Below are 14434 nucleotides of genomic sequence, written 5' to 3'. Positions count from 1 at the left end.
TACAGTGAATGGCCTTTGAAAAAACAATACTGATAATAATAGCACCCAATATGTACAGCACTTTACAGTTTATACAACAAGAGTGGTCAAAGGTGAGGGGATGGCGCCCGGCCTGGCAACCTGTGGTGACTTGCACACCTTGCACAATCGCAGGTGAGGCAATATTTATTCCCACCCAAGGCTGGTTTTGCCTTCTTCTTTTCTGTGTATTTATTTGTATTGCCTGTGAATAAAAAGCCTTCGCTGAAAATTAATAGTGAAATCAAAATTGTAAGAGAAATATTTCCATTGTTTAGGGAATCATTTATTTTCTAGCACTGCAAAGCCATCATTTGCATACAAATGACAGAGAATGAGGTAGTACTTGGGCTGGTGATCCATATATTAATTGCAAATCATTCTAATATAGTCTTTGAAGGATCATATAACCTATGAAAAGGAGCTCAAAGAATTTCACTCTATATACTTGAAGGCAAGTGTTAACACACCTCTGCGTTTTAGCACCAGCCAGTGTAGACTTTTCTCTAATTCAGTGGCTAGGTCCCTAATTCATCAGAAGTGCTTATTTTGGGGTAAAATCAAGCTCACTCTTATGTATTCAATGGATATTTTCCTGCTTTATGCCAGGCAAGGCGCTGGGGGCTAGGAAATAAAAAATGCAGCCCATAAGCCCCGTCCTTAGAGAGTTTACCGTGTGGTTGGAATTAGAGGTCTTTGGTTGATAAATCCCATCCTATATGAAAAGAGCCCTCAGGAAGGAGTAGACAGCACAGAGGAGCAAGCTCATTCCCCTGCTTGGGAAATCCAGGAAGACTTCCCAGAAGAAGTAGTGCTTGATATCAGACTTGACGGGTGAAGAGGTGCTTGTGAGGTAGGCATAGAAGGGAAGGATGGCCTCCGAAGGGAACAGCATGTGCAAAGGCAAAGAGTCTCAAAAGAGAAAGACACACTGGAGGAAATGCAAGCAGTTCAGCCTGTGCAGCGTGCAAAGGACAGAGGAGCAAGAGAACTTCTGATGTCGGATTTCTCTGTCACAAAGCTTCCTCTGGTGACCAGGTAGAAAGACTGGGTGGAGCAGGGCGTGGTCTGCCAAGAGACAGCAACAGTAAGTAGGAGCCTATATAATATTTAGGGCAAGCTGGGATGAGAATAAAGACATTTTCAGATAGACAAGTTCTCAAACTTTTTTCGTACTGAGCTCTTTCTTACAAATCCATTGGAGGATGTAAACTGTTAAAATAGGGGAATAAAAAATAAAAGAGGAAGTCAGAGCCTCCAAAAATCACAAGATCCAAGACAAGAGGGGCCTGCCTGGTGGCACAGGGGTTAAGTTCACATGTTCCACTTCTCGGTAGCCCGGGGTTTGCCGGTTCAGATCCCTGGTGTGGACATGGCACCGCTTGGCACGCCATGCTGTGGTAGGTGTGCCACATATAAAGGAGAGGAAGATGGGCACGGATGTTAGCTCAGGGCCAGGCTTCCTCAGCAAAAAGAAGAGGACTGGCAGTAGTTAGCTCAGGGCTAATCTTCCTCAAAAAAAAAAAAAAAAGAAGAAGATGATCCAAGACAAGAAAGGTGGAGAAAGAGGATGATAGCAAACGGAGATCCCAAGTTGACAGCTGTTCAGCAGACCTAGGGAGGCCCGGGTCCACAGAGGAGCAGGAAGTGAGAGGAGGAATGAACTGATAAATTACCTGATACATTTTAGTGTATTAAGGGAAGTTTACACTTCTGGCTGAGGGTTTAGAAATCAATTATTTATAGAGATATAGAATGCTAAGCAAGTGGAAAAATCCTAATTTAACCATTTAAAAATAGTCAATTCTAGGGAAAACCAAAAGTTGAATGAGAAAGGAAATCTAATCACAATCCACTATGAAAGTCAGCTTCGCTCAGCTGTGAATACTTGAATGATTATAATCATGGAAACACAATGTTGATCAAACAGCAAAGAGTTAAAATGTAGCTCTTGGAAAATAAAATAAAGTAAACAAGAAAAAAAAAGTAGCTCTTAGGGAGCGGGGTTGCGGGGCGGGGAGGGGGGGTGTAAAAAGAGCCAAAGTTTCATCTTGTGTCATAAGAAGATCCTGGTAAATCTGAGAAACGCAGTGCTGGCTGTCTGAGCATGGCAGTTAGAACTAAGAAAGCCAATAACCAAAAGGTTCCCATGGGGCTGCCTCTGCAGAGCGGGAATCGGTGCTGGCAAAGTGACATAAACCTTTGGCTTATTTGGGTTTTTAAACTATACAAATATGTGACTTTGATCATTTAAATTTTTATGAAAAATTTAGGAAAACATCCTCTAAAGCATTGCCATAGGGTTCTGTTGTGTTGACTATTTTAAGTTGATGAGAACTAAATGAAAGAGATGGAGGATGGGGAGAGGAGAGCTATAAAAATGCTTTGTGGTAGACGTGGTGCCTGGTTGGCTGGGAGGGATAAGCCACAGGGGCAAGAAGCAAGGAAACTCCAGATACCTGGCAAGTCTATTTGGTAGTGATAGTGGAGAAAGGAAATTTCAGCAAAGGATCAAATGCGGTCCAGATCCCCCGTCACATACTGTCACAGCACCACATGCTTTTCCTGCATAGCGCTGACCTCAGTTTACGACCACGAGTTTATCTGTACGGCTGGTTACTACCCGCCTCCCACCCACATAGGGCACCATAGGGGCCACCTCTAGGACTTTGTTCTCTGTTGTCGCTCCAGCCCTTAGCAGCACCAGGCACACAGTAGGCACTCAATGAAGATTCCCTGAATGAATGAAAGGCTGAATGATGAGTCATTTTACTCGTTACTACTCATGGCTGTCATCCAAACGGTCTGCTGAATCCACCCCAGTCGCTACAGTGAGTTCAGAGATGGTGAGAACAGGGGTGGGTTGGCTGCTGCACGGAGAAGCTGCTGCTACAGATCTACACGAATCAGCGATGAAACAGAGGGAACTGGAGAAGTTTAAAGGGCACCCTGCTTCCTAGACGGGCTCAGAGTTCTTGCCCTCTGTCCTAACGGGGCACGTCTAAAGTGAGCTGTGGTTGTATAACTTGTCTTTTCAGCCTATAATTAGGTGTATTTGGAGAGACTGGGACCTCTGAGTCATTTTTATGCATTCATTCTCAGCTGAAAGAGAATGGCTGTCAAATCCTAAAACGTGCCTTGTAAACCTGAACAAAGTTCATTGTGACGGGAGGTTTTAACAGCTCAGTGGCCATCTTATGTAACTGTGAACCCCACCCCCCAAGAGTTTCTCGTAATTACCCTGATGTTGACCCAGAGATTATTACTATAGGCTAGAGGTGGCCCCCCCATGTCTCCGTCAGCCCCCAAAATCGCCCCAAATAAACAGGCAATCCAAGCAAAACCAGTGTGCACACTACACACGCAGCCTCAAGTGGGAAAGATGGAGAATGAGTGCCTGGCCCCACCGCCCCACTTCCGGCCACACCACCACCACCCCTGAGCTCCTCCCACACAGAAACTCTGGAGTCCCCACTGCTGTTATCTTATCCTTTAATAAGAGTTCAAATATCTTGTATTAAAAAGAAAAAACCTTTCCGCATTCAACAAGCTTTCTCCTTGAAAACGTCTGCTGAGCCTCTTCTAAGATGTCCAGTTTCTCTCCAAACGATTTCTTAGATTATGAATCCAGTTTGAGTGATTCTGGGCCCATGAAATGGCAGCCTTCGCTATTTCGCTTCAGAAACAGATCTTAATATTCTCTGTCTCTTATTCCTTGGGCTCCCACTGGAGGACAAAGTGTTGGTTGTGGTGAAGGTCTGCCCCGTGACAGCCCAGGGCACCCCTCCCCATGCTCGGACGGGACCCAAGGGTCCCGGGGCCCAGCACCTGTCCTCAGACTCACTGACCTTTAACTCAGGCATCCTCATGTTAGAATCCAACCTGCCCTGGACCCCTCCTGGGCATGTAGAAATGTGCAAGGGCCCAGGGAGCAGGGGCCACATAGTAAAGTGGTCAGTCCTGGGTGGCCACCCACACACATTGTCTGCAGCAAGCACTGGGTAAGTGTGATCCGTGGCCACTGGAGTCGCCATTAGCACTGAGGGCTAGAGACGAGGGAAGGAGGCGCGTGGGAGCCCACACCTCATTTCCTGTTCTTTGTCGTGACCACCTAGGCCATCACAGGGATGGCCATTGACAACCACCTGCTGGGGCTGCGGGAGCTGGCCCGAGACCTGTGCGAGGAGCTGCCCGAGATGTTCACGGATGAAACATACCTGATGAGCAATCGGTTCATCCTCTCCACCAGCCAGGTACAGCCCTAGTGTGGCCGTCACCCGAGAGGCCACTTAGTGTAACCAGAGGACTTTCTAATGAGCTCAGGGACTACAGGTTGGAGTCAGGCAAGTCCTGGCTCTGTTTCTTATGAGCTGCGCGACCTTTAGCAAAATGCCCTACATGCAAGGAGGCTGGTTCCCCCATCTTGTAAATGGGAGTACCCATGGACACCACCTTAGCAGAGGTGGACAGGATAAGAAGGCACCCATTCTTGTCCCCTAACCACTATGCTCACTACCTTTCAATCTGTCACCTGAGAGGTGGTGTTCCACCGGGGTGCCCACAGGCCCTGAAGCCTGAGAGAGGCTGAGTGAAGTCCTGGCTCAACTAGATGCGACGATATAGGTTTCTAGAAAGCTCAGCCCAGTGCCTGGCATGGACAGGGCCCTCCAAACAGGTCACAGGATTCTTGTAAAGGGCCACAGGACCCACAGCAGGCGATGAGCTGTCAGTCCAGTGTCTCCACCCAGTGCTGCAGGCTCGCCCGGTTGGAAGGCCACTGTCACAACGACAGAATGAAATCCATTAGGGAAAGACAGGAGTTTGGGAGAGAAAATACCACCCCCTCCCCGCCAACATCAATTTACTACAACCCCACCTCATCTGTGAAAGACTGGACGTGGGCAATAAAAGAGACGGAGAAAGTTGTGTTTGAGGATGAAAGCCCACTCAGTAATTTGATTTTGTCATTAGGGCAGTGAGCTTGCAGATGTGAATAAACGAGGGCAGAACACAACAACATAAATTCTTCAGGAAACCATCCATGGGCAAAAAGCGCTTTGGAATGGCTTTATGGCCCTCGGCTGTTGCACGGCAAATTTATCTGACAATGAGGTGACTCTATTAACAAGACTAATGGTTTGTTCTACCCCATTAAAACGGCCAGTGTCATTTCTGACGGGCCGAGTACACATCACCGGAAGCCTGTGGTTTAAAACAAACCCACACAGGCACCTGCCCAAGAATGTGTTCTCTTTTCCCCCTGAGCCCAGCTAATAAAATTAATTCAGGGTGTGGTGGTTTGGCTTTTTTTTTGTCTTTTTTTTAATGAACATTTATGGCTTCAATGCCTTCAGAAACACATTTTCTTGGTTTGGGATCCAGATTACAAAATTTCAGCGCTCTGATTCAAAACATACTAGGTACCTAACTAAAATTCCAGTTGATGGCAATCTCTGAAAGGCCCAGTGCTGGGTAATTGTGCATGGCCAGGCTGCGGAGAGAAGATCAGACCAGCCAGGCGATACTGACAGTAATTAAGGATGTGGGGGAAATCGACAGAAAAGACGAGCCAGACTTCCTCCAGTTCATAAATTACTCCCTCTGGGAAGACATCTAACTGTTGGGTGCCACCGGGTGCCATTTAGTAAATTACCCTGATTGCCTCGGTGCCTCCAACAGCCCCCAGGTGAAGGAGAGACTCAGCCTGAGCCCCAGCCCCAGGCCACCCTGGGAGCTTCAGACGCCACAAGTCGAGCAGATGTCACACCAGGGAGTGGCTTATGGCCTCCCTTCTTCTGATGGTGTGCCGTGAGACAGGGTTGTTTTTACGACTCTGGCTGTGCCCATCCATGCTGAAGCAATCAGTTGATTTGGTTAATTCAGTCAAATGCCCAGGTGGAAAATAGTCAGAGAAGCGAATAGCCCGTCAAGGCCCCCGGGGTTGCCGGAACGCCCTGCACTCCAGCAGGCTCTCCAGTGGCATTTCAGAACAAGCAGCTTCTGACCTGTCCTCTCCTCCAGGTGCCCACGACCATGGAGATGTTTTGCTGCTACGGTCCTGTGGTGCCCAACGGGTACGGGGCCTGCTACAACCCCCAGCCGGACAGCATCCTTTTCTGCATCTCCAGCTTTCACGGCTGCAAAGAGACCTCTTCGGCTAAGTTTGCGAAAGCTGTGGAACAGAGCCTCATGGACATGAGAGCCCTCTGCAGTCTGCCACCGTCTTCCGCGGGCAAGCCACTGGCCACAAAAGAGAAGGCAACAAGGCCCAGCCAGGGGCACCACCCTTAACTCCCGCCACTAGGGTTCACCTCCCAAAATCCAGCATTCCATAGCTGCCTGACCCTGCCGAACCCCTGCTCCCTACTGTCACCCCAGCTTTCTGTAGCTCCCTTGTCCTCAGGGCCCAAAACACATACCGCACTGAGGCACCCCACAAAGCTGGAGTCTTGGGAGGAAAGTGGCCCTCATTATGCACGGGAATCATCATTATTTATCAAGGTGCCCTCTGGCCTGTGCACTGGGAAATGGGACCAGCCTGGCTCGGAGGTGCCTGGGTGAGGTGGGGGAGTCCAGGCTGACCTCCCTCCGTGGCCTCAGAAGCTTAATGTCAGTGTTTGCTTTACCCAGCAGGACCTGGCGTGTCCCGGTGATGTTTCTGCCCAGTGAGAGAATGAGTCACCTTGTTACGAGCAATGTACCTAAATGAATCAGGAAGAAAGAGGCTAGCTCCAGGTCATTCCTCTTTTCTTTGGGGAGAAGTAGGGGGCTTTGTTTTTAGATTCAAAGCAGTCTGATCACGGCATTCAGGATAGCCTGCTCTGCGCCACGCAGATCCATAAGCACCCCGTCCCCTACACACACGCAGCCCCAGTTCCTTTAAAATAGAGTGACCTGGGCCCACAAACATGTTTCTCTTTTTGCCTCCCAGGGGCAGCCTTCCATTGAGTTCAGAAAATCTGGTCTGGCTATTCTGAAAGGGAAAGAAAATCATCTGCCAGTGCCCTGGAGTTGTGGCCGCTCTCTGCTTTCCCGGGGGGCATCAGGGACAATCCAGGAGGAATAAAGAGCACAGCCCCCGGCAAGCAAGAGGGACGGAAGGAGGACCAGTCCACTTCCCCAGGGACCCTGCCACTTGCGTTTTTTCTGGTTGCTTTCACACTCCCCTTCACACGAAACACACCCCGACAGGTGATCTGCGTTTTAAAGAAGAGAGAGAGAGAGGGTTGCTTCGGGCTTTTCTGCTGTTGTTGATTTGTTTTGTTTTGTTCCTTCTTAAGAGAGGCTTTCAAGGAAACCATTGTGACATCAATTTCAGAAAACGATCTCAGTGATCCAAGCAGGATGTCCTTGGACAGGTGGGTTCCTTTATGTGGAGGATGTCATTAGCCAGGGATTCTGACTAAAATCCACGTGGAGGAGCCCAGAGCAGGGCTCTCTGCTGGCCTTGGCAGCTGAGGGGACAGCCGGCGGAGAGCCGGGCTGGGGGGAGAGAATGGCCACGTCCACAGCTGCCCCCGACGGAGGGGCAGACAGTTCACAGAGCCGGAGTTGAGATTGTCCCAAGAGGCTGTGATCATTGAAAAGATGTGAAAGGCACTTCCCATTGGGGCATATTTTTATGGGGAATCTAAAATGGTGAGGAAATGGGAAAGCAACCAGAAAAATCTAAGCTGCAAACAGCGGAGGCACCTGCCTCTGCCTGGAGGAGACGCAGAGCACAGCTCCCATCACTGGAGTTCTGAGTTCTGCTGTGCTCCCTGTGGCGGGTGGGGAGGGTCCTGAAAAAGCATCACTTGCAACCCCAACCACCCCCCACCCCCCGCAATTCTGCTGTGCTCTGTGTCATTCTGAGCACTCCACTCTGGCCCGGGGACCCTGCATGGGTCCCTTCTGTGCAGGCTCTCGCACTTTGACCCATATTGAAGCAGGTGGGGCTGACATGGGGAGGGCATTTCGACCTTTGCTCAGCTCTTTGAAAACATAAACAGCCCCAGGCAGTGACCTCTTGAGCCCTGGTTTTAGACTGAGGATTTCTACTGAAGGATCTGGGAGATTCTGATGCTGCCCTTGCAAGTCATTGGTCTGTGGGTCCATGCTTCTTCCCTCAGACATCCATCTTCCTGCTCCCCTTGAGAAGTGGCAGCCCAAGAGTCCTAGGGATGTCTGGGGAACTGCTGTCCACCTGCTGTAAGTTGACCCAATGCCACTCATCTCTTCTCCCGAGTGACTACAGTGCAGATCCGAATTGTCTGCTGGGTTCCCTCCATGGATTTCCGGGCAGGCAGAGAGCTCTGGTTTTGGGGTTGGGCAGCCCTGCTGACCTTGGCCAAGAGACTTTAATGCCCAGAGACTCAATTCCTTCCATTGTCAAATGGGGGCAGGAAAGCACAGACCTTGCGAGGCTGTGAGGATGGTGGCTCACGCGTGTCAAGGGCCTTACACGAGCAGGTGGGCAGGGTGCCCACTGTCGGGATGGGGTTACTCCAGCAGGCATTGTTTAGGTGACTTTTGTTTCAAACATTTTACACTGATTTGACAGAACCAAACTCCCCTCTGCCATCCTCTGAGCATAGGGACAGGAACTGACCCTGTATACTCAGATATCAAGCACGCACTGTGAGGGCATTGAGAATGTGGATGGTGGACGTTTGGCAGGACGGAACACTTCCTCTCTCCGAGGAAGGGGCTGGAAGCTGGTCTTCCCGCTCCAAGAACAGGTGGGTGCACTGAGTCTTTATGCAAAGGCAACACTGAGCCACGGCTCTAGGCATCTCTGTGGGGACCCCGGGAAAGGAGACTGTTCCACGCGTCCCCAGAGAGATGAAAAATGAAATCTGGAGACAGTCATTTTGGGACAGTGATGCATAATAAAAATGTATGTGGCCACCTTACAATACTGCTAAGTTGCCAAAATATATAAAGTTGATATTTGAGTTCTATTTTTATAAGATAGTTCTAGATTTATGGCAATATGTACATGTATATTTATAGCCTTTCAATTTTAAGTTATAGTTTTGTGCTTTAAAGAAATATATGTATGACCAAAGAACCATATATTGAAAGCACTATATTCAGATGATTTCAAGACTGTGAGTCTGTAATCAATAAAAAGTCATGCCAAGAAAGATGGAGTTGGCCATTGTTTCTACCCAGAAATGCTATAAACATTTTGTTGTAAATTCCGTGAGGTGGGTCAACAATTTCTTTGCTTTGTTTGAGGTCTGTCAGCAGCAGCGACAAATGTCTGAAAGATACAGGGGCCAGGGGTGAAAAGGAGGAAGGAACTTCGTCTCCCCTAGTGTGTGGCATGCCTCCATGGGGTGGGGTGAGGGGCACAGAGCCTTCACGGGGTGTTTGTGGTTAGGTTGGTGGAAACCTGGGTATACAGATGGGCATCTCCACCTAAGCCTGCACAACGTGTGTAGGCAGAATGGAGTGGAAGGGAAGCTCCAGGCTCGGAGATGGGATGCCTAGACCATAAACCTAGCTCTATCTCCAACTTGCTGTGGACTTTGGGGATGTCACTTCCCCTCGCTAGCTCTCAGTTTCCTCATCTGTAAAATGGGGATGTTGACATCAGCGCTACGCACTTCCAGGGTTGTGATGAGGTGACGTAAGATGGTCATTATTTAAAAACCCAGGAAGTCACCTTACACCCGTTAGATTGGCAAAAACATCCAAAACCAAGAGCGACAAATGTTGGAGAGGTTGTGGAGAAAAAGGAACCCTCATACACTGTTGGTGGGAATGCAAACTGGTACAGCCACTATGGAAAACAGTATGGAGATTTCTCAAAAAGTTAAAAATAGAAATACCCTATGACCCAGCCATCCCATTACTGGGTATCTATCCTAAGAACCTGAAATCAGAAATCCCAAGAGTCCCTTGCACCCCTATGTTCATTGCAGCATTATTTACAATAGCCAAGACGTGGAACCAACCTACATGCCCAGAAACTGATGATTGGATAAAGAAGATATGGTGTATATATACACAATGGAATACTACTCAGCCATAAAAAAGACAAAATTGGCCCATTCGCAGCAACGTGGATGGACCTCGAGGGTATTATGTTAAGTGAAATAAGCCAATCAGAGAAAGACGAACTCTATATGACTCCACTCATAGGTGGAAGTTAATGTATTGACAAGGAGAACTGATAGGTGGTTACCAGGGAAAGGGGGGGGGGGGTGGGAGGAGGGCACAAAGGGGGAAGTGGTGTACCCACAACATGACTAACAATAATGTACAACTGAAATCTCACATGGTTGTAATCTATCATAACATTAATAATAATAATAATAATAAAAAACCCAGGAAGTGATGTAAAAATCTAGCATTCTTATTGGAGGCTCACAGGTACATGAGTACACAGGTTCCTTCACCCTGCACAGGACAAAGATATATTCAAGCTGCAGGACCCCCTCTGTGGCCACAGTAATCCACAGAACCAGGACTGAGATTCCTCCAAATGCAAGCCCAAATGCTTTCCAATCAGACCCTAAAAGGACCCTTAAATTGTACGAATTTGTATGACTGGGATGCAGAAAAGGCATTATGCAAAAAGATAATGGCTGAGACTTTTCCAGGAGGAATGGAGAGGATAGGAAGGAACAGGATCAAAGTAATGTGGGTTTGCTCTTATTTACCCCATATATCACACATGGCCCCAAAATAACCAGATGTAGACAACAGAGAAGAATATGGACAGGCACCCCAATCCCCTACTTACACAATAATGCCGCCTGCTCCTTGCTGTCTCTGAAGGTCCTGTGGGGTGGGTGCTGGTACATTCAGGTAAAAATGCAGGGATGGGTCCCTCCTAAGTTCACAAGAGTGACCAGAAGTTTCCAAATTACACCCAAGAAGTTCTGCTTGGGGTGGGGGGAGAATGAGTGCCTTGGGTTCCCTTTAAAATTCAGCCAATCTCAGGGCTGGTCTGGTGGCATAGTGGTTGAGCTCACGCACTCTGCTTCAGCGGCCTCAGGTTCCTGGGTTCAGATCCCAGGCATGGACCTACACACCACTCATCAAGCCATGCTGTGGTGGTGTCCCACATACAAAATAGAGGGAAACAAGCACAGATATGAGCTCAGGCACAATCTTCCTCGAGCAAAAAGAGGAAGATTGGTAAGAAATGTTAGCTCAGGGCCAATCTTCCTCACCAAAAAAAAAAAAGAAAGAAAGAAAGAAAATTCAGCTGATCTCCCTGCTTTTATGTTTCCCTTTCAAAGAGGCCTCTTAAGTCTGTAGGATGAATGATATGCCACCCCTGGGAAAAGCTGGCCTCACATCACACAAGAAGACCTTTCTAAAAGCTCTGTTCTCCCTTGTTTCCTAAGGACCAACTCTCTCCTTGTTCTTTTCCTACTGCTTCCTCCATCTTGTGGGATTTCACTTCCTATTTCTGTCCCACATATGTCACCAGTCCCCAGGGTTCTGTCCTTGGTCTCTATTTCTTATATTCAGGAGCAGCAAAATGCCAGGCCAAGCTGATACACCTATTAAAACATACACAAAAGAGGAAATTCTTTTAAATATATAGTCAAGTTCAAAAGAAATAACTCCTCACATTCCAGAAAAAAAGAAAGTTGTCCAAAACAGAGCAGGGAGTGGGAGCTAAAGGTTTATCAGATCAGACACAGACTCTGGCTGACAGTGGGGTTTACCACCCCTGCAAGGTGAGAGGACGTAACCTCTGCCATGTGAGGTGGGAGATGCAGCTAACCTCCTCGCACAAAACCGGGACCTCAAAGGGGTGTCCCAACCCTGTGAAAAGGACTAGAAAACCCCTCCTATCAGCCCAGGGGAGCATCAAGGAACTGTGCCAACACTCATGGCTGTAGATGGTGGAAAAAGACATCCATGAGAAATTAAACTATAAACTTGTGCCGTATGTGGATGTGGAATCTGAATTTATACAACTTATCTGTAAAGCAGGAATTCCAAGCCAATAATGTTTTAAAAAATAAATAATTGCCTGGATCAGTGAAATCCAAAGGGCCTCAAGCAGAATCAAATACAAAGCCACTTTCCACAACCCTGGACACACCAAGCTCCCACAGAGGGAAAAGACTCCATTCAAGATGAGCTCACAGTCAAAAACTACAAACAGCACAAGAAATGGCTCACAGGAGGGAAAGCAGCAAGTAGACAGGAGAATTAACATCAGAAAGGCTGGAGAGAATAGATGACAGAGAGAAGCTATAAAACAGATATGTTTAACATTGTAAAGAAATAAAAATACAAAGGAGATACATGTAAGAGTTCAGGAAGGAGAGATTAAAGAGAATTCAGGACGGGCAGGGGAAAGCGCTATTCAAAGAGAAAATGGCTAGGAATATTCCAGAATTGAAGAAACACGTCATCTAAAACTCATGAGTCAAAGAAGAAATAATAATGGAAATGTAAAAATCCTTACAGCAGAATGACAATAAAGATATCTTATATCAAAACCTCTGAGATACAGCAAAAGTCATGCTTCGGGGAAAATTTATAGCTTAAAATACTTATATCAGAAAAGAAGAAAGACTGAATACTGATGAACTAAGTGTAACTCTAAAAAGTAACAAAAAGAACCCAACAGTAAACTCAAAGAAAGTAATATGGATAAAAACAACTATCAATGAAGAAGAAAATAAAAAACAATAAAGAAGCCAAACAAAGCAAAAGTTGGTTCTTTGGAAAGACTAACAAAATAGACAAGTCTCTGGTAAAACCAATAAAATAAAAAGAGAAAGTCAGAAATAAATAATATTACAAACAAAAGTTGGCATATCTACAATAAAGTAGACATTAAAAAGGTAACAGGAGAATACAGCAACTACTTTACGCCAATAAATTTGAAAACTTAGATAAAAATAGAAAAATTCTTAGAAAAATATAATTTACTAAAATTGATGCAGGAAGAAACATAATTTCTGTAGAGTCTTCTAAATCTTAAACAAACTGAAACAGTACTTTAAAATCTTCCCACTCAGGAAAACAAGGCAAGGGGGGAACATAAAATTTTATAGACGTGTTCTACCAAACGTTCAAAGAAGTGATCATTTCACTTGTATACAAAATAAATAAGGGGATATTCCTTCTTCTTCTATACTCCCTTATTTATTCTCTGAAGCTTGTACAACTTTAATATCCAAAGCAGACTAGGACACACAATAAAGAAAAACTGAAGACTCATTTCACTCATGCATACATATCCAGAAATCCTAAATGAAATGTTAGCCAACAAATTCTAATAGCATATAAAAAAGGTAATACACTCATGACCAAATCAGCTTTATCCAAGAATGCAAGGTAGTTTAATATTAGAAGATATCTAAATGTCATTTACTCATCAACAGCTTAAAGAATAAAAATAATAAGACCATTCGGATAGATTATTAAAACACATTCATAAAAATTTGTCATTTATAATTTTTTAAATAAAAATCATGGTAAAATGAATTAGAAAAGAACTTAGATGACAAAAAACATCTACAAAAAACTTACTATATATCAACCTAAATAGGGAAATGTTGGAAATGTTCCCTTCCCTTTAAAATCAGGATAAAGAGAGGATATGCACTCTTACCATTTCTATTCGTCATTGCAGTAGAGGTTCTAGCCTGTGCAATACGATGAGAAAAAAATTAGGAAGGCTTAATAAAGGAAATAAAACCGTCATTATTTGTAGACAATGTGATTGTCTATATAGAAAACCCCCCAAAATTTACAAATAAATTGATAGAAATCATTTTAAAAGGTCAGGGTAGCTTAAATAAGATCATTACATAAAGGTCAATTTCATTTCATACACCAGCAACAAACAATAAAAATCACAACACAAAATACAGGATTTACAACAGAACCTAGCAAGAAATCTAACAAAAGACACGAAGACCTATCTGCAGATAATTATAAACTGTATTGAAAGACATTGAAGAAGATCTAAATAAATGAGAAACATTTCAAGACCACGAATAGGAAGGAAGGCCTCAGAAAGACGTCAGCTTTTCCCAAACTGATGTCTAGATTCAATGCAACACCCGTGAAACTCACAACAGGGTAACTTCTGCTGCTGATAATGACAGACTAGTTAATTCAGACTAAGCTTCCTACAGAAGACGTCTTTAAAAATCTGGCATATATGTTTTCTTAAATCTTCTTGGACATCATAAAAGAGCTAACTGGATCAAGACCAGGGAGAGGATGAGGGTAAATAGCATAGTGCCGGAAATGCTTTTCCTCTGGGGCTATCTAGTGATCTTGAATAGGCAACCTGGAAGATGAGATGCAATTTTTGAGTCTTTGAGGAGTCAGACATACAAAAATTGGAGTCCAGCACCACCAAGAGGGAACCCTGGTAAGCCACACCCTCTTTGCGCTAGGATGCTAAAGGAGTGCACCACAGGAATGAGGATAAAATATA

At 45.6% G+C, this 14434-nt stretch overlaps 1 protein-coding gene across 2 annotated transcripts in view; it reads left to right on the top strand.

Moving 5' to 3' along the window:
* The window catches only part of CHAT (choline O-acetyltransferase), a 55832-nt gene extending 46695 nt beyond the window's left edge, over positions 1 to 9137 (top strand). Inside the window, exons 14-16 of one of the 2 annotated variants that reach the window (XR_011496497.1) lie at positions 4134 to 4271; positions 6040 to 7376; positions 8130 to 9137. Coding sequence is in view for 1 of the 2 variants with exons in the window: in XM_044759320.2 (XP_044615255.2) it covers positions 4134 to 4271; positions 6040 to 6309 (408 nt within the window). In the remaining variant the exon portion in view is untranslated. Of the gene's footprint in view, positions 1 to 4133; positions 4272 to 6039 lie in introns of both variants that reach the window. The other variant, XM_044759320.2, reaches the window with a different exon arrangement.
* Positions 9138 to 14434: the final 5297 nt, after the last annotated feature.

Source organism: Equus asinus, chromosome 2, assembly GCF_041296235.1.
Source record: "Equus asinus isolate D_3611 breed Donkey chromosome 2, EquAss-T2T_v2, whole genome shotgun sequence".
Lineage (NCBI taxonomy): Eukaryota > Metazoa > Chordata > Mammalia > Perissodactyla > Equidae > Equus > Equus asinus.
Note: the sequence above shows the minus strand (reverse complement) of the source record. Positions and strands in the feature narration are given on the sequence as shown.